This window comes from Morchella importuna, assembly GCF_003444635.1.
Source record: "Morchella importuna strain M04M26 chromosome Unknown Morimp01GS040, whole genome shotgun sequence".
NCBI lineage: Eukaryota > Fungi > Ascomycota > Pezizomycetes > Pezizales > Morchellaceae > Morchella > Morchella importuna.
In genome coordinates this window covers 172,167-198,398 of record NW_025763437.1, presented here as the reverse complement: position 1 = coordinate 198,398, position 26,232 = coordinate 172,167, and the positions used below count along the sequence as shown (strand labels likewise).

Here is a 26,232-nt window from a genome sequence, read left to right as displayed (position 1 = left end):
TGAAACAGTCCCTCGTGCTACTAGTGATACACTAGGAGAATACGAAATGTGGGACATGGTGTCAGCTTGTGGTGTCTGGCAAGTGTACTTGATATCTTTTTTGCCGTATTCCACAGGCTGGCAAGCGATTCCATCCAAAATTGACATTTGTGGATGCCGGTTTACAGAAGTGCCAATTGCCGGGTTTGTTGTTAAAAACACTCTACTTTGTTATCTCGAATGAGAGAACTTTCTTTGTATCTCGCCCGGCTCCTCATTGTAGGCCATTTCATTATTTATTGTTTAGCTAAATGATGAAGCTTTCGTACTGATGCAAACAGACAAATCTGGTCTAAATTGATAAAAATGACCCGCTAGTGCTTCTGTATCTTTTTTTCCATCGATCTCAATGGCCCATTCAACAATCCAACCACCCCTTGAGAGTTCTGCCCGAAATTTAAAGAAGAGCCGAATGCAGCATTTCTTGGTTGTGAATCATGACATGGCAATTTATAGCACGTCCAACCGTGACCTCGACACGAATTTCTTAAATTAGGTAGCGAAGCTGGCACTAACGAGAGTTCAATATTGAAGTCTAATTTGCAAAGGAGGGGGCACTATTAGCCCAATTATTAGCGTGACCTCCTCCCACGAACAGAGAAGCTCAATGCTTTGGTCACTTTTTACAATCCCGTATAATGGTTGAGGTGAAGTTCAACTTTTCAGAGACCCACCGAATGTCGGCTCAAATATTGCTTAATCCCGTAGTTTCTAGCCGAAAGTGATATTAGTAGAATGATATAATTACATTTTGGTATTGATCTCTTGGCAGCCTGCTCCTAGCTATGTATTAGAATCCTTGAAATGAATGTCACGAACAGGTGTGAATAGACGGGTCTTACTCAAGCGAGGGGCCTACGAGGGCCCATGACTTGAGACCAAACAATTTCTTTTTGCTTTTGCCGAAAACATTCATCGTTAAGGTCTTAACTACATGTAGGCTCTCATAGGTCGCCTGCATTTAGTCCTAGACCAGGTTCGACCTTGGCGCTTATAATTGACCTATACCAAAACAATACAGTACTGTAGTTACCAAAGCACTCGTAATTCATATCATACCATTTCTCATCCCATCCATCGGCGATAGTAAAAAGAAAGCGCAAAGTACTCGGGCTTAAATTTCAGGATCGAGTGAATCTTCTTAGCTACGTATAATACACAACCAATGTCAAAAATAGAGGTCAATCATATCAATACAGGGTTAGGGTTATCTAGGGTTAGGGGACTGGAGTCTGCACTTACTAAGCGTCAATTCTGACGATTGACACCTCTTGCCAGAAGCAAGATCGACATTTCTCCTCCACGGCGAGTCGGCTATAGAAAGAAAGTGTGATTGGTGTAAATCTAAAATTAAAAAAGTTCACATGTTACCTGTAACATACACTAGCAGGATACGGAATGCACATCATGATGTCAGCTACTATATTGTCTGGTGAGTGTACTCTACATAATATCCATTCTTCTGTATTTCAGTTTTTCCCGGGCGACCCCATACCATTGACATTTCTTATAGATGCCACTTTGGAGTGTGGAGGAGTGACTATTGTCAGATTTGACGCTTAGTACATATGTAGATATGCTCTATTGGACAATTTTTAAGTATTATCAACTGGAAATGATTACACGCCTTCACCGAGCTCGAAGTGTGGTTAGTTCTAAGATTTTTAATGGGCACCCAAAGGAGTTATATTATAATTATATCACTCCGGTATATTTGAGATTGGCCATACTCCCTTGTTGGCCATGCGTATACCCCAGTGAAGGTTTCTACATGTACTGGGGACTATTCTTTTAAGGATTAACGACGTGGCCATAGATAAGTAGGTAAGCACTCTTGTATTCGCCGACCTAGGGCTGATAAATTACATCTACGCTCATTACCGCCCCCCCATATTCCCTTGACTAGCCGTCGCCAGAAAGATCACTAGCTATTCGATACAATTGCCCCTCTTTGACATCTACCGGGCACATTGTGGTACGTACTCATATTGCGTGCTTATCAGATGCATGCCGCAGAAGTCCGAACTGCGATGGGGTGCTCAAACCCTTTATGGTAACCGTATATAAAAAGTGGAGTGTAACCTTTCATGCACACTAAAGATTACAACTTACAATACTAGCCCTAGCCTTCAATTTTATCATGTTTCCGTAAAGAGTTTAAGTGCCTTGTATTACAATTTGGAATACCTTTATATAGATATAAGGACACCTTTGAATACTAGCGGCGTTCATAACATACTCTGCGATGTTTATATCACGACTTCAGTATTGGGTTGAGTAACAGGATTGGAATCGATCCTGGCAGCTTAAGGGATAGTGGCAAAGTCACTTCTCCACAATCGTAACATGCGGCTGACTGATCATGATCCGTGGCCCAGTCACTTTGCCACTGGGAGGCAAAGTGCGTTTCCAACCGGCATCAATTGATATAAGGGAACCTGATCTGAACCAGGGAGGATTGTGACGCTGTCACCACATAGTACCGTAGGACTGCTGTGTTGGGGATGATAGAATAAGATGTGACAGTGTGGTATGTGGTGATTTCTTGTTTTATGGCCAATATGGCATGACTTTTGATACTAGACTAGGTGGTTATTTAAGCTCGAGAGGCAATAATGTGAATTCGTGTTGCAACCATGATCTAGGGCGTCAAATCAATTTTTCGATGCAACGGGGCCTCATCAAATACCGCAGAAACTCGCCAACTTGATTATCTCCGTGCAGGGATTTCTTCATTGATGATTGGCTGAAAGGCAGAGATCAGCTTCAGATATTTCCTCTACAAGTTAGTTTTTAGTCAGATCCGCTAGCAAAGTTCGTGAGTTTTTGCGGTATTTGGAATCGTGAAGAATCAGATCATGATTACGAATACAAACACACACCCTAAACTATCTCTTCTTTCGACTTAGTTGTCGATTTCTACCAATTATAGCCCAAGTTGACACACCTATACATGCATTCTCGAGAGTTGAAGTGACCCATACCCATTTGTTTAACTAACGCCCCCATGCCTGAATAATTATTTCAGATTGTGCTGCCATTTTTGCACTTCCACTTTATACACGCCACATTACCTGAAACAGGTCAGGGGCGCGACTATTGATTCAAATTACTACGTATCAAAATTATCAGATCAAGATGCTGTTTGCCACAATCTCGACCCCAACTACCACACCATGCCCTCTGGCTATTAATGCGCTTAATATTATCGAGATTTAGGCTTGGAGCCGCGTCTTGCAATTGGCCTAGATTTAGTATTAACAATCTCTCTTTCTAGATAAAGTCGCCTCTCAATATAAGGATACTGTCGGGACAGAAAATCTGTATTTGATTCTTATAAGGCGAGTATAATCACTATAAGAAGTAAGGAGGGAGGACCGCCGATTGCTATCCATAACGAGAGTATCACTATGCAGTATCACTATAGCAAGAGTCGACTGTAGTGACCACTCAATTATTAGATGTTCTTGGTCGAGCGCAATTTTTGTCCATCGCCGCGAGCCGAGTTGCAGGCTGCAGGACATGCTGCAGGCAATTTAGTTATAGGAGTTCGATAGGCTAGAACTAGAGTAGATCAAACAGTATTAGCTAGCTAGTGAAGTGACTGGTTATAATCCTATATAGGTATCGTCCTATATATATATCTGTATATACTGTGATCATTTCTTGCCAAATATGCTAACTACATGTAACGAATTTAAGCCCTTCTAATATATAGCGCTAGGAAGTAAGCTACGCTACTATTGATGACGCGGCTATTCAAATTTCGTAATACTAGCGCCGTTAATCATGCAACCCACCACAGGTTAATTACATGTAATTTCCTTCGAAATAAATATTTCCCGACTGTGAATTTCTTCCAAAAGTTTGACTACAATGAAATCTCTTTATAAGCGTACATACTCGGTCTGTGTATCTCGGCTTGGGCAGTGATTGTTTAATAGTATAAATAATTCTCTTTTTCATATATCTTTATGATAATCGAGTTTACAGATAATTCCTCATCCCACCAATTAATAGATCTGTAAACTTCCCCAAAAATAATATTATACTCGAAGTTCTTCGTTTGCTCTTTCGTTGACCCAAGTATATGCAATTTCAAAACAAGATATGCTTAATGGTTTTTGAGTGAAAGGAAAGAAAGAAAAAACCAAATAAGAATAGACCAAAATGCGAAAAATGTAAATCAATCCAATCCTGCCTTAAAGTGTCAAGAATCCTCGCGGTCAGAAATCATTAGCTTGGAACAATACATGAGATTTAAACTATCAAAAAAATCCTTGCTATATTCTGCAGAAGCTCTGGCGCGTAAGATGGGTTCTATAATTCCAATTACTAATTTAGCCACAATACCTTGGGGTATCCGGAATCCTTACCCCCGTCTTTAATCCATTGACAGATAGATCTCATATAATTCACGGCTACATGTTCTCCTCCCGACAATGCGATGACAGGGTCACTGTGCCAGTCAAGGGTGAAAGGGACCCATCCTTTAGTAACGGATCGAAAATGAGCGGTAAGCGTTTCCGCGAGATGTAGGTTTTTCTCGATTAACACCCTCGGCGTCTCCTGGAGTGGCCATGTCCATGCTCCCCGTACTTCATCTGGTCTACTCAAACCCTAAAATTTGTTTTAGCACGGATCCGTGATAGGATAGTAAATTAAGCAACATAATCAACTAGGTTACTTACCAGGTTGTTTACACTTTGAAGTAAGTTATCGGCATCGAAAGCCCACGTTTGAAGACCCCAGGTATCTCTTTCCAGGCTACACAAGGTTACGAATAAAGTGAGATATATTCCAAACCAATCGGCGGAGTTACGACGGAATATTTTATGTTGTAGCTCTGAAAGTACTTCTCGCTCAAGATCCGCAATCCAGCTTTCTACCTTTGCGTCAAGCTGTTGATTAGCTAAGCGGGGTAGAGGGGTCATCCCGCAGAGCTTTGACTTTCGGTCAGTGATCGTCGGCATGCCAGCAGTATTTGTTCCTTCAATCCTCCAGACGCCTTTGAAGAAAACGATTTGTGCAGCCCAGATTCGCAAGGCTTTTCGTACAAGTAAGCCCTTGTATAAAACCTCAGTAGATGATCATATGAAATTTATTCATAATTAGGTAGAAACTCACTTTTTCCGGGTTATCGATCGCGTATTGATGTGCGGCTAATAGAGTCTGCGCATATATTTCGGAGTGGGAAGTTGTCCCTGCATTCCGCTGGGCTTCCAGAATAAGGTCATCGATATGACTGTCAAAATAGACCTCAAGCCGCGATGAGATATCTTCAATTGCAATTATCCCATACGCTGAGGAGGGTATCCGAGCAAAGTCGGTTTTCCTGAGTTCTCTCCATAGAATATGCTCTAGGAGCGATGCATCTATAGGATCAAACTTTTGCAGAGTTATGGAAAGCCTGTGTGAGTATCCAATACTTACCTCTATAACTTCCTGATGGCGGTAATCAGCAGGAAGCCACTCTCGAACATTCTCCAACATAAACGATACCCGCGATTTGTAAAGTCCTTCAAAAGTCAGCAAAGAGGTTTTACACCCAGGAATCAATTACCTCTGGTAAAAATTGACTTGTCCGTAAACTGCGCGGTAACACATATGTTCTTCCAAAATCTCAAGGACCGACATCGTTCACAAGGAAAACCTCCCCTACACTAGTAATTGTAAGAAGGATTTCAAGGCATTTCCGATTGAGATTGAGAATGTTATACCCTTTCCTTGAACATCTTGCAACGAAGACAAACCCCGAACTTTCTGTTTAACTTTATGGCCTGTCTCTCAGATTCCACCATTGGCCTTCTGAAATTCTTTTTCGTAGATATTAACCCTGGCTCGGGCCCTTCCACAATCGCAATCTCAGAAGAAGCTATAGAATCTTCCGTGGTAGGAACCAGGACATAGCAGCCAGGGAAATCAAGCCCTGCCTCTTCGAGCTCACAGGTTTTAAGAGATGACCTTCTATTTTTCTCATGGTTCACCGTCGTTGTTGCATTATCTTCAGCGGGTGATGGAGGCTCAGTATGAGACCAACGGGTAATATGAGGCCTTGGAGGCCCCCAGTATTGTTGATCATACCCTCGGAATGGTTGAACTGTGCCGAAACGCAAGCCGCCTGTGGATGCTGCACGTTGCAGGTGACTTGGGGATATCCCAGGGGAGGGAAATGATGGTCCCGTGGTATCATGAGACATTCTCGAGGGACTTTCAGGACTGGCTTGACCTTGTCTGTATTCATCCACGTCACTGCCCGGTTCAATTTGGTGGCTGTAGGCGGAATTCACCGCACAAATTGAAGAGCCGGGTGAGTCCACAATTGACGTAGGATAATAGGATGTTATTAGCGGCGCCATAGACCTATTACTTGGCTCCTCGTGAAGAAGCTGGGTTATATTTGCCGAATTCAAACGTAGCGGCCGGCGAGGAGGATTGGGTAATACCGGTGAGGTTGGCTCCATAGTACGGGTTGCTCGAGGAGAAATTGACTTGATAAAATAAAACACTGAATTAGCTTGTGGGAGAATCTCTACTCCACAATGTTGACTGGTAATGAACCTGGAGAGCGTGCTCTTCAAAATGTCCGTATGGTTCTGAAGACAATGAATTTTGGTGCGTTTCCATACGCATATTGTGTGAAGTCATTTCGTCTGCACCTGGCATCACATATGTTACCCTCACTGGTTCCTGTAGCCCAGAGTTAAAAAATTGATTTTGATCGTTTCCGTGACTTTGCGTGATGTATTCAGAGAAGCCACCTCCAGTGACCTTCATAGGTGGTTCCGCGGGCAGCTCATTAGGGTTTGTAGTATTATATAGGCGAAAATTGAATCCAGGGGTAGCCATGTCCTCCTCTGTCAACTCAGAAACGGTATCCCGTTCGTGCGACTGTACGACTCTAGCCCAACTGGAAATAATCAGAAATCGGCGCAACAGGGGATAATAACAATTCAGTACAGAGAGGAAATTCAAGATTCCTCAGTCAAAAATGGTATTACGTTTGTTCAAGAACTTCTAGTTCCGAGGGAACTGGAGCGAGTAAAGGGGGATAACAGTGCAACGCTGGTACTGTGATCGATGATGGACTGACCCTAGTGCTCTCGACGTCAGTCGAAGTAGGCTATGGGCTATGTGCTAAAAGCTAGCTATGGGGTGGCAAGAAGACAATTGCCTAAGAACACAATTTTCCTGCCCTTACCAAGTTCTCATGTTAGCAGCAGCAAAAGGCACTGAAGGACGTTCGGTAGAATTCCGGAGGTTTGAATAGTTGTTTGGCGGCCATAGGAGATCTGCTGGCGCTGGCCAGCTGACGGGGCCCAATATGTCATCAGATGAATGCACCCAGGCACTGTCGGCTTGCTCGTCTGAAGAATCGGAACGTGGAATATCCATATTGCCTCTTATTGTCTTATCTTTCCTATCGGGTGTCAGAGATTTCTCGACGTAAAGTTGTCCGCCCTCTTTGGTTACCACCGGTCCAAAAAAGGGGTTAGCGCTATGCCGGCAGACTGATTCTGATTCAGCAAGCCCTGAATCGTTCCTCAATAAGAACCACTCAACCAATACCCAGCTGGAGGTCTGAACCAATAGAAATCAATAATAATAGCTTGGGATAGGTTATTGCCATAGTTGCTTGCCATTACTAGTCCCGCATTAATTCGTCGAGTGACGGTGAGCGACTGTAGCCCTCACAACCAGTGTAAAACGGAAAAATTAGAGGGTGTATTTACCAGGTCCGATTTCCAAACTTTGAGAGTCCTTGGCAGTGGTGAGAGCAATTGTGCTGTGCTGAAAGCTGTCACTGTAATAATTCTCTGTGCTTTTTTTTATCGCACGCTAGAGAGTTGTATTTTAATTCAATGAGCGCTGCCCTCACCACTAGTGCCAAGAACTCGATTCGAGCTTTTGGAGATCGAGTGTGACCAATACACTTCATTGTCCCTCGAGCTCAGAGTCGACAGCAGTACCTAGAGTAGGTCAACATGCAATTACAACCCATCAATTGGTATTCGCGAGATCAAAGTCAACATCACATCTCTACCACTCCATTCGACATCCCATCACCTAATTGCAGTTTATGACGTCGATTTGCAGTTACATGGGTTGATTGAGTGATTCCAACTGCAAATCAACATTTAATGGGCTTAAGCTAGGATTATGGATTGGGTCCTAGATCTCACCCCCTCCAGCTCTTTCCCGAAAAAAATACCGGCTCGGTAAAGTTTACCTTAATACTGACCGGCGAGACCATTTTCTTTGCCGGTCAGATACCAAGGTTAAGCCGGTGTCACTTCAGCCCGGCCGCCAGTACAAGTCACCTAGTCAAGTCTAGTTTTAGGAGAAAAGTGGGGTATTGAGTGGGAAAGCAGACTTGCTTTTATGTTGAGACGGATACCTATCCCGCCCAATGTATTCAAGAATTTCATACACCCAAGTCACGGGTCCCAACTATATTGGAATCATTATCAACAGCAAAAAAACAGTTAAGACCCACGTCCTGTGATATTGAAGAGAAAAAGAAAGGTTGTAATAGACCAAATTTACGTATACTAATACAAAGCCTAAAATCCTTCTTACACATCTTAGGTTCACCTACGGCCAGCTACAGGTGATAATATGAGACGAGGTTTAGCTCATCCCCAAAAATCTTAAATATGCATTCGGGAAGCATCCCCTTATCTATCCCTACGACTAACTCTAAGAAAAATTAGTAAAGACTGGTTTTGGGGCGGGCCATGGTAAACCCCGCCCCGCTATACATACATACCCTCGCCAGGGGGTCGTAAATGGGGGAATACTCTAACAAAACTTATGAGTGGTTTGGGGCGAGAAAGTAAGTCAAAGTTGTTAATTCGAAAGAAAAAAAATCTGACAATGTTGTTTTCTACACGTGAAAAATGGCGTGCTAAACATGACAATTCATTTTTCTTAAAACGAATTTCTATCTGCAGCGGAGTTTTTGACCACAAAACCCGTCTTGGACCATTCTTAAACAGTGCCAAAGTCATTAAGCAGATTCCCTTGAAAGCGTTTCTCAGACGGTCTCTTTAGTATCTAAGGTCAGGACTGTTGCTCCGTTTTCTAAAGTTCTTACAACACCCACCATGATCAGTTAAGTTTCAGAATACTAAGCTGTCATAAAAACTAGATTAGACTGGAGAAACAAATATTGGAAGGCTATCCTAGCCTTTGATTGTCTAGAATAAATTCTATCCGGATATCGAGATGCCCAGGCATAAGGTACCCAAGTACTTCCTTCCTAATCTCTATACCGGAAGAAACAATCTAGACTGGCTAGTACTATAATAGATTGTGACTCAAAGAAGAATACTTTACGGTCGAACTGGTGCTTTATTGGGCCATTATCCAAAAGATTGTATTACAAAGACACTATACAAATATATTGCATCAATTAACGTTATAACACAATTTCATTCCCAGATTACTCTCGCATTAATTAATTGCTGAGAATTCTTGGTAGCAGCAACGACCGGCCTCTCAAAATTTCTTCGGACTTAATTAACGCGCGAGTATATCTCTGATAAATTTGAAAGCATCAAGGGATCTCGACCCGGCAGATTTTGCATCGGCCAACCGACTGTAGCTGTGTTCGATCTGGGTACATATATGTCTCTCCCGTGGTCATTACCGTTGACTAGGTAGATAGTGACTCACCATCTAGTTAATTCAAAGCTCACAGTACAGTGTGTTAGGCCATTCCAATCATTGACGGACTCGTCGAAAACCAATAGGCAAAAAACTGTGATAATCATGGTACCGAGCCAGATCCGGTCCCTCACAGGTCGGGCTTGAGTATATCCTTCTTTTGACGGCTATTTCTAAGTCTCTAATTTTTCCGTATGCATGTACGTATCCGTTCATTCTGTTACATCTAATTCGTTCCCTCGATATTTGCAATACATCACAGCCTATATTAAATAATTCTTACAGGCTTATATCTAGGGTATCAATACCAGTTTCAATTTATAATCTTCCGAACAAATTCCCATGAGTAATTCATGTCCTATCCCATTACCTCTAAGAGCTCGAACCCCAGATATCTTAGATAAGGTATGACGCAGAACGATATCTAGCCTACCCACATGCTGGGAGTTTTTATTTCGAAGGTTTCCATAAGTATCGCGTTAGGTTTCACTGGTTTTAATTCAGCCTAACGTTTCATGTGATGAAGTTTCAACTCTTTATCACTTGCTTTTGGTATTGTTTAGATAATATTGCACTAGCATTACTAATTGAATTTCGTAGCACACGTATCACTCCGTATCTACGAATTCAATGAGAGTTTCCGAAGATCGAGATTTTCTGGCGCAGTTGTTTGTTCTTGTGCCTCAGAAAACCACTTTCATTGGCTATATTTAGGCTTAGACAGAAATTAATGGAGCACCGCATGTGCAGCCCTCACCTCCAGAGGATAAGGCATCCATCTAATATTACTTGAAGTTTTTTTTTTGTGGCACCAGCCTCACACTACCAGCAAATATATAGGCCGAGTGATCATTGATGCATCGACCATATTCCCAATAAAGCTAACCTGCGTATATTTAATCATAAACCCGCGGCCTATGAATGACCACACATCGACCTCGAGACTCGTCGGAAAATGGTTCTGAACAAAATCTCAATGAGTGAGAAATAGGGATATGCAGTCTTGGTTGCCAATTACTTCAATAAGCCCTGGTGTATGGGGGTGAACTCGCAGAGAAGTTTGCGTACAAGCGCCTCAAGATTCAATAATACATCTACGTATACGTACACGTATCCATCCAAATCCAGCCCCGGTTTTCATAGTAATAGGATCGAGATAGTTTTCTCGACCCCGATCATTGCAATTCTCGTGGGATGCATGTTGTGAGACGTTGACCTCGATAGCAATAGTAATGAGAGATATGTCCAAATAATAACTTGTCGATTATGAGTTCTATCGTAATGTAGAAAGGCATAGCACCCAGCCATCGTGGACGACCCCGCAACCATTCTCTTATTTTTGCTTGTTATGCCAAAACGTAACACTTGTGATGGACTATGGCTCATGATCATGCATCTGCAGTGCCCCTCCCGGTTCATATATATATATGTGGAAATTATTGCACCATCTGTACAACAGACGAGAATCACGGGGTGAATTAGCCTTCCATATGTGATTATATTCAAACTGAAATGACATTTACCGAGAACTACTATGTACTCATAGGCGGCTATAGCGGTCAGAATTTGAGTGTTGGATCGAGTTACTAGAAATCTCAGAGGTTATATGGCATATATGGGCCATGTTCTAGGTGCGGAACTTGCTAAATCTCACCAATAGCGAGTCACACGACAGAATGAAGTTCAGATGTAGTATAATAGCCTGCCCAGCCTATCGATAATTCTAGAACCGGGGAAATATAATAGCAAACATAGAAATAGGTTGTACCAAAACAAGCGATTGGGGTCGAATCGACCAAAGTGCGGCCCGTGCCGCAATGAAATAAGCCACCGGGAACCTTACCAAATGGCCGCCGCGCAGGGTTCTCAGTGAGATCTTCCCGGGTTTTCTTGGCGCCTGAAGAGATTAACGTCTTACGAACACATGTTAAGAAACGTTGTTGGAATTAAGATGGTGTGGCGAGGTACTGCAAAATAACTACATGTACTTATATACCAATGAATTTGATATACCATTACAACAAGTATGGGTTGCCTAATATGCTTCGACCTCATCATAACCACCAGTCTCAGATTTACTGGCTAAACTTGAGTGATAACGCAATTATAGGCGTCAATTAAAATTGCATGGCCCACAATGTGTGTTCATATAGTAGTTTAAGTGGTTCTCACGATATCTCTACTCAGACCCATTGAAGTATGTTCACCCTTCAGCCTAGTTTCAGGCATGATTGCAATGCTAGCTTCTAGTCGTATCAAGTATGTATGCTTGAGCTTTATTCAACGTTGCTAACAGATATTCTTTCACGATAGCTACAACAGGAAATCAAGAAACTTCCACACTCCCAATGGTTGCAACATGCATGAGGTTCTTTCCAAACTGCTCCAAACTGCCCTGTATTACCAGATGCTGGAGATATGACGAAGATCTATACCGGATACATCCTAGCTAAGCGTTCGAATTTACGGCGGTTAGAAGCAGGCGTTTCAATCCGGCCTGCCGACGGATAGCTACCTACACCAATGGCAGGTTATAATCGACCTAGGCCTATGAATCTGAGTAAATCAACATTAAGGACATATATAGCGATTCGTCGCATCGACATATTGCGGCGAGCAATTGAGCAGGCCTGTATTTCAGTTTTCAGGTGTCATTAATACGATCAACAAATCATTATCAGTTGAAGACGTCCGATACACAGCGAAAACCTTTAGGCAAAGGAAAGGGGCATGATAACCAAGTCTGATCGGCGGTTCCAGAATTTTTCGAGGCACTGCACTTAAGACCTATTCAATTTGGCACACGTAACACTAATATATTAAAGACAAAAACGAGGTCGACATCCTTACTAGGCAAGCTCACGAAACTATAAACGGGATATCATCATGATACAGGTATATGCCGCTGTGCACGTTCATAGAGATACACGGATCAATGAATAAACCGATCCAACATAGCAACCCAATAACCGGAATATTTGGTCTTCAAAGCATATCCAGGAATCGCACGTTCCGTGAAACCCGCACTCTTTGCCTTACAACATGCTATATTTTCAGGCGCAATCAGTATGAAAGTAGAATCAGCTGATGCTCACAGAAAATACGGACAGAATGACTGCAGCTGCTGGGATCCGGATTAACTAGGCCCTGATTGCTTCCAGCATAACCTTAGGAACGTGACTTAATAGTAAATAAAACTTACAATGACATGATTATCAGGTTTGACCCAGTTACTAAAATCTGATATGATTGCATGCTGTTATGGTGGCGTGCGTATACGTAATATAGTGTATTATAAGGCTAGGGGAGTCCTGGAGATAATGTCAAATCTTCGAAACTTGATAGATATCAGGCATGAAAGAGTTATATTTTAACTATAACTGTAGTTTGGCGGTTTAACTACACAACTACGTGTAAAGTTGGTCATTTCCCTTGGGCAGTCCAGATCCAAACGACCCCACCTAGCCGGATAAGGAAGTTGGGATGTAAAATTCGCAAGGAGTGAGACTATCTGTCACAACAGTGGTTTCATATCAGATCAGAGCGTATGTGGAATTAACAGTGAAGACACTTCGCCACTCTCCAAAGAGGAATCATGGTGCTTAGGGGATATCAAATACGCTTTCTAGAGATTACAGTTATATTTACATCATATTAATAATTATAATGACCAAGTAGCAAGTACGTAACTTAAGTACTATACTATATCTAGTGGTGTACGTACGCACGCCTGAATTTTATATTCTTATGAAAGAAGTACTCACCCGATTATTGACCAATCAGAAGAAGGCTGGGCACGAGACAGAATTTATATACTATTACACGTGCAGGGTGTTTTTTGGTATTCAGGGGTGTAACTTGGTCAACCACCACCAGATGGAATAATACTTCCTAACCACGTACAACCTAAATTATAATTAGAGTCTATCTGCTGAAGTTCAACCTTGACAATTGATAAACAAACTACCGAAGGAAGGCCGTACGTGTACGTATGATGGGAGAAACCTAGAGAGTAAACCAGTTCTTCACGCTTGCTATAAAATATAATACACTACATGGGCGTGTTTTTGATACCCGGTGTTTGCTACTTGGGCGTTGCCATTAACCGTTGCCCATCAAACTACATGTAGCTCTAAACAAAAGTCAACTTTACAACCGCTCCAAACAAGCACTCAAAGTCATCCCACAGACAGTGTGATTTGATTCCGTATAATTCAGGAGCACTAGATCTATCTTTCTATACAATAACTTCTTCATCTAGATCTATTCTTGTTGTATTTTCACATTTTCCTGACCCCAGCTCCCACTGTCTCGCACCCAGCCAAACCCCTTGGCACCAATGTTCGTACCTCACGCAGCTTCTTCGTAGTTAGTCTGGAACTACTAAACTACCCCCATATGACAATGCCAACAGTAAATTATTCAATTCCTCTGCGGCCTATGTCTTAAAAAATGTAGGCATTTCAGTGATCAGAAAGTGGGTATCAAAATATGTTTCCGGAATACCATGCCTTTTCTTACTTCTCATGTCGGAGTTGAAATTGCCTGCCCAGGTGCCTTTTGGTGCCTTTTCCAGAATTCAGATCTCAATTCCATATTTGCCAAAAATACAAAATAATTCACAGAAAACTCCATCTAAATACTCTCTTACTACTAATTGTAACCCGGAAAATATTATCTTATTCCAAACTATGTGTTTTTAAATCGGGGTTCTTAAAGAACCCCCAGAATTACATATATGTATTCACTGGTTGATGGAGCGGAACCGCAACAAAAAACCCGAATCACCCAAATCCCCACCCACACAATTAGGATCCCTTATAAACCAGACTATCTATGATGGAAGTGCACACCCGATTATTGACCAATGAGCACACCTCATTATTGACCAATCAGAATCATAGAAAGTCTGGGCACGAGACAGGCTCCCACATCACAAGTACTTGGAGACATGTTAAATTAATTCTGAGTACTTGAATACCATCTTTAGATACTTCACTACTCGCTTGCATATTTTTGGTATGTATATACTCCCTATATGTGACTACATGTACTCGTAAATTCATGACGTTTCCGGACACGACTGCTATTGCATACCATACAAAAAAGCGCCAAATCCACCTTTTGTATGTCATGCAATATTGGTCGTGTTCGGAAACGCTATGAAGCTGCGAGTAGGTACATAACACGATTAGGCCTGGGCTGACCTCCTGGTCCAGGAGGTCAAGGATTTTGGGGGGCTTGGCACATGGTGTCCCGGGAAGAAATTAAACATACAGGGACAAGGGTAGAAAAGGACAAGAAGCCTCAATGACACTACATATCTGACCTTACCCCGAGGCCGGACTTTCCAGGACCTCGATCTTGGCTATAATACACACCCAATATACCTACATACGTATACAGCCGCATTTGAAAAGTATTGGCACCTCCGAGCCAAACTCACGAGGCAGCCCTTTCTACTTTTCAATTGTCATATTCGAGACGGTTGCCAGAGAGAGCTGCAATGTCTCTATTGCGGTCATACCTATCAATAAGTTGAGTATGCGCGAGTGCCATGGTTGTTGGTGGCTACAATTCATGAACGACTCAATATAGTAGGGTGCCAGTACTTTTCGAATGCGGCTGTACACAATTGAGATGAGGTTACCGGTAGAGCATGATTTTTATTACAAACGGGTGCCGCTTTTTGGATTTCACCTTCCTAAACCTACTTGTAGTCTCGTACCCACCCCGGCCCATACTTGCAGGAAGCTACCCAACAATACGAAGCATAAAAGCAGACGGGTTGGGGACGAGCCTATCCTAAACCTACGTTTATCGACATCGAGGTTCCTCGAGAGGTCAATTAGGTGACCTACATATTGTAGAGCAGGCACCTCCAGGACACTCTCAAAACCTCGTGGACCACACATTGTAAGTCCCGGTAATGGATTTGAAATTCCATATAGCTAGAACAATTAGGGTAATCCGCACAAAATCTGCAGCTGAAACGAGAGAACTGATTTGCGCGTGCCATGTCTTAGAATACATATGTATCGATACATGACGGAGTAGACCATGTCGGTATCCATGTCAGTTTAACAGTTTATGGGATAACTACATGACTCCCCTTCTTCCTCCCCTTCTTTTTCATTTTTTTTTTCTTTCTAATTTTGATCTATCCTTTCTGAGGGACCCACTACACTATTCTCTAGTTCCATGGCAAAATACTGGAATCTGATTAGGGGCTTGAAGAACTTGCGGTACTCCTCGAAGGATTTCAGTGGGTTGAAATATCATCTACAGCGCGACCTGCTTCCTTACCTTCCCTACAGCACTCGACATTTCTTCTATAAGTCAGAGCACATCTAAACTAGGCCACCGGTTACCTCTAGATACACATCTATCAAGTTTCGTCCGACCGTGTACTGGCAAAACATGTTTTTTGTCATGTCGTTCTTAACAGTGCCCGTCACAGAATTCAACAATACTGCCCTAATCGAAGCAGGGAAGCCGTCGGTTCAGCGAGACCCCTAGGCCGGTCGCGAGTATGGCAGGTGTGCATTCCCTTAATCCACGCAATCCCTCACTGTTAAATATATTACATGAACCTGCATCATACACCCCCTCTGCAGTTGATATACCCACTCGTGTTTCAACACGTGCACGCCTATGTAGTATCTAGCTGACATCCCCGTAGATGGACATTGATAGATTCGATTCTTCACCACTACTCTTCGATTTACACTATGCCTATGCACATGAGTGCTCAAACTTTGCCAGGTCTATTGGATGAATATCCCTCTCTCTAGACTGACCAGCGAGCCGTTGAGCCAGAATCTAGCAGCCACTCTAGCAATCTCGGCCTGTCCAACGCTATAAACTAGAATCGCATCGAATCGACGACTCCGCTGGTTTGACTGGAGTAGTGTCACCATTTACAAGGAGGGTCCTATAAGTTAACAAGGTACAGGCTAGTGGGGATACGAGTCTAAAGTCCGGACTAAACTGGGAATTAGTTGAGTGATTGATTGGTTGTTAAACTAGGCAAGCGCCAAAGTCCCTTCGGCCCCCCCCGGAAGCCTATTTTTGTTGCCAACACGATAATCAAAGGATGTTTTTTGCGCTGATATTATACATAACTGCTTCATACCAGAATCGGAGGGAACTCGACTAGGAAACTCGCGATGGAAGATGCACCAACCTGGATACATACGTATCATTCGGTACACCAGACACAATCCCAGTAATTAATGAATTAAACCAAAAAAAAAAAAAAGGCACAAGTCCAGGCTCGGAGGAAAATACCGAGTGAGTGCATATGACTCACTCGATAGTTAATCGAGATTCGCTTTTTGCCTGCCGTTAACTATAAGTACATACAGTCTTCTCACACTCCTCCCTCTACTCCCTCTCTCTCTCTCTCTCTCTACCTCATCTCCTCACCCTCTTAAGAAATAAAGAAAAATAAAGAAAAATAAAAATAAATGTACCTACGTTAATATATACAATTTGAGTTATCTTTGATATTCTCTGGTCCTTCAATTCCATTCTTTGGCCGGCATATATGGCGTACAACTCTACAAATATACTAAGCCTGGGCTTTGCACCGGCCATGAATAGTTTCCGTCCGAATTTAATTCCATCTAGATCTAGAGTAGCTTGATGACCTATGTTCTATCCCCATTAATGCCTCCCCCCTAACCCGTGTCCCCGGCTAGCTAGTGGTCCGCAACGACGCTCGAGGTGAGGTTTCGAACTGTGCCTCGTCGACCATCCTTGGCCGGCAACCCCTGTACCTACATACAATTGTCCTTACCTGTCCTCGAGGTCTATATAATCCTAACAACTTTAATTGTTACGTGGTACTCGCGATTATATCAGCTTGAAGCTTGAGACATGACACTCCTATATTCATATTTACAGGCTCTGTATGCATAATGATATATATGGTTTTCCTAGATCGAGCTAGCTAGATTGGACACATGCTTAAGCTAGCTAGCTCATGTCTGGATTGTATTAGTGGTGGGCACGAGCTATAGCCAGACCTTTAGCGAGACGAGATCGATCGAGACGAGCGGCAAGACAAGATGAGATCGAGACGAGATGAGACAAGGCGAGATGAGACCAGGTCCGAAGATAGGTCCCGAGACTTTTTTGGCTTTAACAAATATAACTCTAGCTAGCCCGGCTTTCGATCATATATCATTTCAATACGTGATCTTTAACCATAAAACATGCGCACCTTTTTACTGAATTCGTTGCTCGGGCGACAAATCCGGAGCTCGGGACGGATTGTGGTCTATGAATGCATGGTATTGGTTATGCATGATTGCATGATTGTATAATTAAGAGGGGGGGTGAAAGCACTTAAGTATGTAGGTAAACCCTCCAGCCCCAGGAAGAGGGAAAGGAAAGAGAACTTTGACATTTGCGATTGGTTTGTTTGCGTTGATTAGCATAATTGCAGCACCCCCGCCCCGCGCGCGCGGTCACCGTGGCGGAGAGTCTCGAGACTTTAATGTTAGGCTGGTCTGGGTCGGAAGGAAGGAAGGAAGGAAAGAGAAAACAAGATCTAACGAGAGACAAGACAAGACAAAACCAGCCCCAAAGCTACCCCAAGTCCAAAACCTTTTTTTGCAATATTTTCTTTTTCGATTCCTTCACCTATAGCTAAGTACCGCCATAACTCGAAAAATTGGCTAGCTTCCAGAGATCAAAATTACTTGTATGGGAAACTTCTGATGCAGATCGATGCCATTCAACCAATCACTCGAGTGATAATCCCTGGCCGGAGATAGCCAATTTTTCGAGTTTTGGCGGTAGTTATAAGTACTAGCTAGGTAAGTAAACCCTCCAGCCCCCAGCTTAAAAATAAAATGAAGATCAGAAAAATAGATTATCCCTTCGTCTGGCAAAAAATGCTGCCCACCCCCCCCCCCCCCCCAAAAGCAAATTTTATATGTGGCTTTACTAACAGATCTCGTTATCTCTCTTATCAAAATAATAAAGATCTCACATACAAATCTAATTGCTGTGTTATAGGGTGGGCAGCATTGCCAGACGAAGGGATAAAGAAAACATTAATCCCTTTAACTTATCTACATTAATAATTAGCATAACCGGAGCTCCCCCCCCCCCCCCCCCTCTCCCCCTCCCCGCGCGCGGAGGGTCACCATATATGTACAGCTTGCGGTAAGATTATTGTAGAAATATGGGAGGAGTCCTATTGGCTTGCCCAGTCACAGAAACCCTGTTTTTAGACCCCTGTTTCTACTTGTTTACCACGAAAAGAACCAGAAAATGCAGTTGCTCAGGGCAAGGATTATTTGTATGGAGTGGCGGTGATCTCTCATACAAACTATCCCTGTTTCCGTCACTTGCATTTTCTGGTTCTTTTCGTGGTAAACGAGTACAATAATTTTACCTCTCGCTGTATGTGTATATATATGCATGCATGCATGGCGGATCTGGGTGCTGGGTCTCGAGACCGAGACTTTAACCCCAAGCTTAAGACTGGTTGCTGGGTCGGAAGGAAAGAAGGAAAGAAAGAAAAAAACAAGATCGACGGGACGGGACGAGGCGAGGCGAGACTGGGCCTGGGCCGAGACGAGACCTCCCCGCCCCCCCCCCCCCCCCCAGTCTCGTCTCGTGCCTGTGTGTAACTATGCTGTGTATAACTACATATGTACATGTATAGGTGGTTCGGATCCTCGATAAACGGCTTCAACGGCTTCAACGGCTTTGGAGGCTTTGGAGGCTTTGGAGGCCTCGTAGAGCGAGGTAAGGGGTCGAGAATGCTCGTGGAGTTCTTGTGAACTGGGCCGTGCTGGATATATGTACATATACGGTGTCCCGTTTCCGCTAGTTTTCTGTTCTTCTCCGCTTGGTGACTCGCGAGGGAGGGTCGGGAGTGATAATATACTGGATCCGGAGGGTACAGTGTGAGGTAGATATGTATCTATGTAATATGTCCTTGCGCCAATTATGATCCCGCCTGCTCCCCCGGGGGTTATTTATGGGTGTTACTTGATCATGAGGGTGGTTTCTGGAGAGAGTTATATATATGGGTTTTAGCTGTAGCATGCATATATCTCGGAAATTGATTGTTCTGTCCTATTCGATCGCCGCAGACTCTACCTATTTGTTGCATGTTGCATCCCATTCGTGCATGCATGTAGTGGTCATCTATACGGCTCTGGAACGTACGGGCCGATCCAGCAGTCTATAGCAAACCCTAAGCTGCACGGAGGTGTTGACTCCCCGATTCTTCATGGTCGATGACACTGTGCTCTGTTCTCTATTCTCTATGCCTGTATGGTGTAATAAGATGTCCGTGAATGGGTAGTGCCTGCAAATGGGGCCGTTTCTTATTTTTTCCCAAGGCTAGATGAGGTCAGGAATGTTCTTCCGATTCTAGGTTGAAAATCACAAGTACATGTAGTTAGAAAAGACCATTCCCAAAGTGATATCATTACCCTTTAATTCGGATGGCTTGAACTGAGCACTCCCAAGACATTTTATTGACGCTCGACTAAAAGACAACCTGCAATCCCGCTATGAATCCTAATTACATGTAAACAAACATTACAGGGACCCCCGTATAATATCCCCCCGCCCGCCCCCAACCAGACCAACCTCCCGCACTACCTCCCTAAACTGCCTACAGCCCCTACCATAACCGCAACCTCAAACTCGCCCCTCCCCTCATCCCCCAACCCCTTCAACACACACCCCCTCACCCCCTCCCTCAGCTTCTCCCTCCCCGTCCTCAAGATCCTCGCATTCGTGCCCCCGCGCGCCACAACCTCCCGCACCCTCGGCTCCCACCCCGCCGCCACGCTCCGGAAAAACGACGTCGACAACGCCCCCGTGTCCAGCTCCGAAAGCACCTCCGCCGCAAGCCCAACCCCCGCCAGCATCTCCTCCACCGCAACAAGCGTCCGGCACCGCGCTGCAACCTCGACAAGCGTCCGATCGAGCATCGTCAGCGCCGTCAGCGCACGCGTCAGAAGCGCGATCGACGCCGTCACCTGCGTGTTTAGTAGTGCTTGGATTGTACCCGCGAGCCCGCTCCCGCCCTGGAGAAGCTGCAGCGTCTGCAGTGCTGCCGTCACCGCTGGTCGCTGCCCTTCTGCCACCACCGCGGGGTCGAGCGCGAATGCGGTGCCGCCTGCTGTCGCGGTGGGCAATAGTGAGAAGCTGCCGAGGGTCTCGCGGGAGCGCGCGACGAGCGCGGATTCGGCGGGGGTGACGATGAGGCGGTGGAGGTCTGTGGCGAGGTCGATGCCGTCCATTGAGGCTGCGTTTGCGGCGAGGAGCTTGCGCAGCTCGACGACGCTGTGGGCGGCGCGGATCATGGGCGTGGGGCTCTCTGCGAGCTGGATCTCGAGCTGGCGGGCGAGGACCAGGGCGCGGCCGAGTTCGCGGAGGAGGGAGGTGGTGGTGTGCAGGTTTGTGACGGTGGTGATGAGTTGTGTGGCAGGCTCGGAGCGCGTGAGGATTGATTGCGAGAGGCGGGTGTAGGCTGCGTTGAGGGCGGTGGTTTGGGCGGTGATGGCGGCGAGGAGGGAGGTGGAGGCGGTGTGGGAGCGGGAGGTGTAGGTGAGGAGGGGGAGGGACGAGGTGGTGGTGAGTGTGTGGATGTGGGTGTCGATTTCTTGTAGGTCGAAGAGGACGCGGGAGAGCGGGGTGGTGAGGTCGACGGTGGGGTCTGAGGGGTCGTTGGTGGATGTGATGAGCGTGGAGGCGAAGGCATGGGGGGAGAAGGACGGCGAGAGGAAGGTCTCGTAGTCGATGTACGAGATCTCGGAGGCAGTGGCTGTCATGATGGGCGCTGGTCAATTGGGGGGTGAGTTTGTGAGTATTTGTGAAGCTGCAGAGAGTGGGTGAGTGTGGATGTGGATGTGTGAGTGTGAGTGTGAGAGTGAGTGAGGAGTGTGTGTGAGAGTGAGTGAGGAGTGTGTGAGTGAGAGTGAGCAGTCGTGAGTGAGTGAGCAGTGTGTGAGTGAGAGTGAGTGGGGAGTGTGTGAGGAGTTGTGAGTGTGTGAGCAGTCGCGAGGAGTTGTGAGTGTGAGAGTGAGCAGTCGTGAGGAGTTGTGAGTGTGTGAGCAGTCGTGAGGAGTTGTGAGTGTGAGAGTGAGTGAGGAGTGTGTGGGTGTGAGAGTGAGCAGTCGTGAGTGAGTGAGCAGTGTGTGAGCAGTCGTGAGTGTGTGAGCAGTCGTGAGGAGTTGTGAGTGTGAGAGTGAGTGAGGAGTGTGTGGGTGTGAGAGTGGGCAGTCGTGAGGAGTTGTGAGTGTGTGAGCAGTCGTGAGTGTGTGAGCAGTCGCGAGGAGTTGTGAGTGTGAGAGTGAGCAGTCGTGAGGAGTTGTGAGTGTGTGAGCAGTCGTGAGGAGTTGTGAGTGTGAGAGTGAGTGAGGAGTGTGTGGGTGTGAGAGTGAGCAGTCGTGAGTGAGTGAGCAGTGTGTGAGCAGTCGTGAGTGTGTGAGCAGTCGTGAGGAGTTGTGAGTGTGAGAGTGAGTGAGGAGTGTGTGGGTGTGAGAGTGGGCAGTCGTGAGGAGTTGTGAGTGTGTGAGCAGTCGTGAGTGTGTGAGCAGTCGTGAGCGAGTGAGCAGTCGTGAGCGAGCCCGAGTTGTTTCAGTGAGTGAGCAGTCGTGAAGCTGGAGCGTCGGGTGTCAATGATCAACGGTCGGGTGAGGGGAGAACGGAATTGGGTTGCGGCTTAAAATGCCAAGACGGAACATGTGGGGTAAACATCCCCCGCGCGCACGTGATCCCCAAACAGTATCGAGGAGCCATGAGTTCTGTATGTGCCTATCTAGACCTGTGCGTGGAGGATATACGCATCTAGCTGTGCGCATTAATGCAATATGGCTGAAAGGTACATGTAATAGGTAATAAGATGGATGCTTCTATTACGAAGGAGGATAAAAGCCTATCTACATGTATTTATACGTACATTTATACGTATAGAGTTGACACATCTAGCTGCTTATCTAGGCTAGGTAGCTAGGCTGTGGACACTAGCACCACCACAAAGACCACCTTACACCGAGACGCTGAGGAGATACATCTGAACAACGCGGTTAGGCGTTCAAATGTTCATATTATATGGCCAGCTAGCTCATGAGACGTCCAAATTTGCAAAGTAACGACAGTTAGCTAGCTATCCTCCCTTTAGCATCTACGTTTTTCTGTTCGGAAGGAAATATTCGCCCCTAGCGCGTATTCCGAGTGATAACACATGAAGATAATGCTTAAACACACCTCTCGTTTATGCGCGGGACATATGATGTACGTATCCACACCGGGATCCTTATTTATAATTTCTTTCTTTTTCTCTTATCCCTCTTCCCTCCTCATCAACTTATCTCATCTCTCGATATCCCTTAGACTTTCATCCATCACCGAATACCATGCTTGCTCCGATCTCGAGCCCACCACTGCATCGCCAACGTCACGTCACATGTGTCTTTTTTGCTTCGGAAAATGCAATGCCACCTACCACAAAGTATGGGGAATTTAGTGGCATCAGGAGAATATGCTACGAGCAATCAGGGCACTGGTGCACCGTTTATAGCGAGCCAACACTGGATAAACCCAGATTTTGTGTTATAGATTATCTGCCAAGGTCCGTCAAAGGTCTGGCCCCTTGTGTTTTATGCTACAAAAGTCCCCAAAAGATAATAATACCCCCCCCCCCCCCCCACGGACTTCGTGGCTTTAGCCATCAAATAGAAACGGCCAGCTACATGGTTAGGGTTAGGATTTTGTCATGATTCCTTTCTGTTGGAGGTTTGTTTAACCTTTCGCTTTCCAACTCTTGACGTTTGGAACTCCGGAGAAATGACATGGGCGTTCCTTGACAGATTAAAGCATAATTCTATGCTTCCCCAGTCGGAAGCATAGATAAGCCATAAACCAAACGTTCCAAAATGCGTCATCCAATCGGCCCTCGGATCTTCACAAGGCTCTTGCATACATCTCTGTGGTAGTCTCGGCGGGGAGAGAAGGTGTCAAAGCTTTTTGAAAAATAGTGTTTCCTAATCATGTCCCCCCTCCTTTCCTGCACACACCCGAAGGTTGCTGGTCCAACCGGGGATAGGTTACTCGCCTTTGCTGACACAAGTCCCTGGAAACTCTCCGGTGATCAAAAACGAAAAAGAGCTCAAGGTCCGACATTCCCTTTCGAGCTCCTCAGGTCGGGGTATCTGCACCCTCCCCAAGCAACTCTAAACGCTGAGGAAAACACACGCACCTCCAGCCTGTTGATGGGGGAATGGATTGGTCATGTACCCTTTAGAACTCAGGCTTGGGATGTCGCGGATAGCCAACGACAGCAAGGACGGCGGCGGCGGTAAAAAGTCGTACGTATCTCGCCATTATCAGATCCTCGAATCGTGCTCTCCAGCTGCGATATATATCTCCTTGGCTAGGACGCGTAACCATCATTGACATTGTCCTGGCGAAGGCGCACGCGTGGGTATCGACATCGACCATCCTGTGTTTTTTGCCTGGGGAGGTGAGCTTGTGGAGCTAGAAGCTTACATAGATTTGAAACAGGAGGGAAGCTTCCTTGCGACACTTCTACAACTTACGTGTGTCGTCCGTACTCCTCCGATAGGAGAAACCATCTGCCAAGGTCGATCTTCGCCAAGGTTTTGTTCCAAAACGGGCAAAAAAACCGTTTTCGTGCTGTTCCTCCGCACGAGTGACGAACCGTGCAGCGGCAATCCGCAGGAAGGATCAACAACATGCATGCACACAGCAGCACTTCTCGACATCGTGAAGTACAGGTTTTCCTTGGTGCGCGCCCCTTTGCTTCAGCGCAGCATGAAGTTTTACAACCAGGTTTTCCCCCACCACTCTTTGCTTATGAATCGAGGGATATCAAACCAAATGAATGTATGTAGTCGCCAGCACCCCTTGATTTAAACCTTCTCCAATTAGAAATGCAAAATGAAGATAACCGCCACATGATCGCCCCCCCGACCCTTTTTCTGGCAGCAGTGAGGTCGAAAGATCACCATCTAAAACTCTATTTCTTTTTTAATCATCCGAGATCAACAACGGCCAAGTCGATGATCATTACGTGTGATAGGAAGAGAATGACCACCCTGCTGAATGAGCTGTAACCTGGTTGCTGGGTGGGACTTGCGCAACACAGCGCGGTTACTGTATACCGGAAGGGAAATGACGGAAAACTTTTTTCAGAATTACGCCACTTGCCACGCTCTGGAGGTTTCTCCCTTGGAGTGAACGGTCGAAAACCTGGAGAATACGTCATGGAAAGTTGGTACTGGAAGTTTCAATGATATTTTTCCCTTGGCTGATGTGGAGAGAAACTATCCTACGTCGGCTTTCTGACATCCGTCTGGGCAGTTGTGGGTCCGAGTGACGTTTGGTGATTGATACTTGAATGGTAAAATCGGTAAACGAAAAGTCTCCAGATTACTAGCGGCAGACGCGAACTAATCACTTGTGTAATAAAGCACTAAGATTCTCACTGATCGGCGGAATTGGTTGTGGTGGTTTGTGGACGGTGTACATGTATGTACCTCTACGGCTGCGGTATGTATGCTTACCCCATCTCGTCAAACCTTACAATTGACACGAGTGACAGTGTATGACTTGAAACACCCGGATTAACTGTCCCCTAGACTCCCTGATGGGTTTACTAATATTTCTAATCTTTTTTTGGTCGTTTGATTGCGCTGGAGGCGGCGATCAAGTTTTTTCCGTGTCATCCATGGTTAGCATGTTCTTTGAGGTGTTCTAGCGTTCTAGCGTTGTTCTACGACGTCTTGCTTGCTGCTTGGAAGAGTGGGAAAAGAGCTTCCATCAAACACGACAGGTAGCTCCACTTGAGGAGGAAAAAAAAAATATCGGAGCGCACCGGGAGGAAGAATTGAGCGGAGATACTCGGGTCGATCGATCCGTAAAGTCGTGGAAGTGTCGAGTAAGAACGCAAAGTTCGTGATCGTGCCCACGCCCCTCCAACATGTGCAACATCTCGGTACGGTAGGAGTGACAAAAAACAAGGTTCTGTATGGTTAGATTGCGCTGATGGCCTGAGGTCCGAAAGGTTTTTCTTTTCTTTTCTTAACCCCAAGAGGATGTCGCTAATCGCCAGGGATACAGGATAACTTGTGGTGTTCAATTTTCTGTCGCAACAATTGACGCGCATACCCTAACATTTTTGGGTTAGGGGTGCATGGGGGCTGTCTCTTCGCTCCTGGTACTTCTGGTGGCGCTTTGGCGGTGGGGGGGGGGGGGGTGGGTTATGTAACGGGTTGCTTTTTTTACCAGGCGAGCATGGCGGAAACTAGTGGCGGCGTTTTAAACTCACCGCACAGTTTGTTGTGTGCGACGTAAGAAGACGACGAGGGACACACGTGTAGGATGCGGTCGATTCGACTGGTCGATGGGGACTTCATCAATGTTTTCTTTTGGGTTTGGCGTCGACTAGGATTCATGCTCATTAACTTTGGAGTAGGCGAGTTCCCTTCCTCTCTCCTCGCCGCCAGCTTCAGACCGAGGCAT

General features: G+C 45.3%; 3 protein-coding genes across 3 annotated transcripts; 1 reads left to right on the top strand and 2 right to left on the bottom strand.

Moving 5' to 3' along the window:
* Positions 1-4,249: 4,249 nt before the first annotated feature.
* LAJ45_09929 (uncharacterized protein) lies at positions 4,250-7,434 on the bottom strand (the record flags this gene model as incomplete). The annotated part of the gene is made up of 12 exons (XM_046119460.1): positions 4,250-4,359; positions 4,416-4,659; positions 4,731-5,105; positions 5,167-5,414; positions 5,473-5,484; positions 5,542-5,558; positions 5,603-5,630; positions 5,693-5,702; positions 5,760-6,530; positions 6,601-6,949; positions 7,041-7,133; positions 7,241-7,434. The coding sequence occupies 12 exons, from the start codon at positions 7,432-7,434 to the stop codon at positions 4,250-4,252; spliced, it is 2,451 nt and encodes an 816-aa protein (XP_045967311.1).
* A 12,902-nt stretch (positions 7,435-20,336) lies between these two features.
* On the bottom strand, positions 20,337-21,518 carry LAJ45_09928 (uncharacterized protein; the record flags this gene model as incomplete). Its single annotated transcript, XM_046119459.1, has 2 exons — positions 20,363-20,378; positions 20,425-21,518. 2 exons carry the CDS (start codon positions 21,516-21,518, stop codon positions 20,363-20,365), a joined length of 1,110 nt encoding a protein of 369 aa, XP_045967310.1.
* Positions 21,519-23,979: 2,461 nt separating this feature from the next.
* Positions 23,980-24,824, top strand: LAJ45_09927 (uncharacterized protein; the record flags this gene model as incomplete). Its single annotated transcript, XM_046119458.1, has 4 exons — positions 23,980-24,046; positions 24,126-24,172; positions 24,253-24,540; positions 24,603-24,824. The coding sequence occupies 4 exons, from the start codon at positions 23,980-23,982 to the stop codon at positions 24,822-24,824; spliced, it is 624 nt and encodes a 207-aa protein (XP_045967309.1).
* Positions 24,825-26,232: the final 1,408 nt, after the last annotated feature.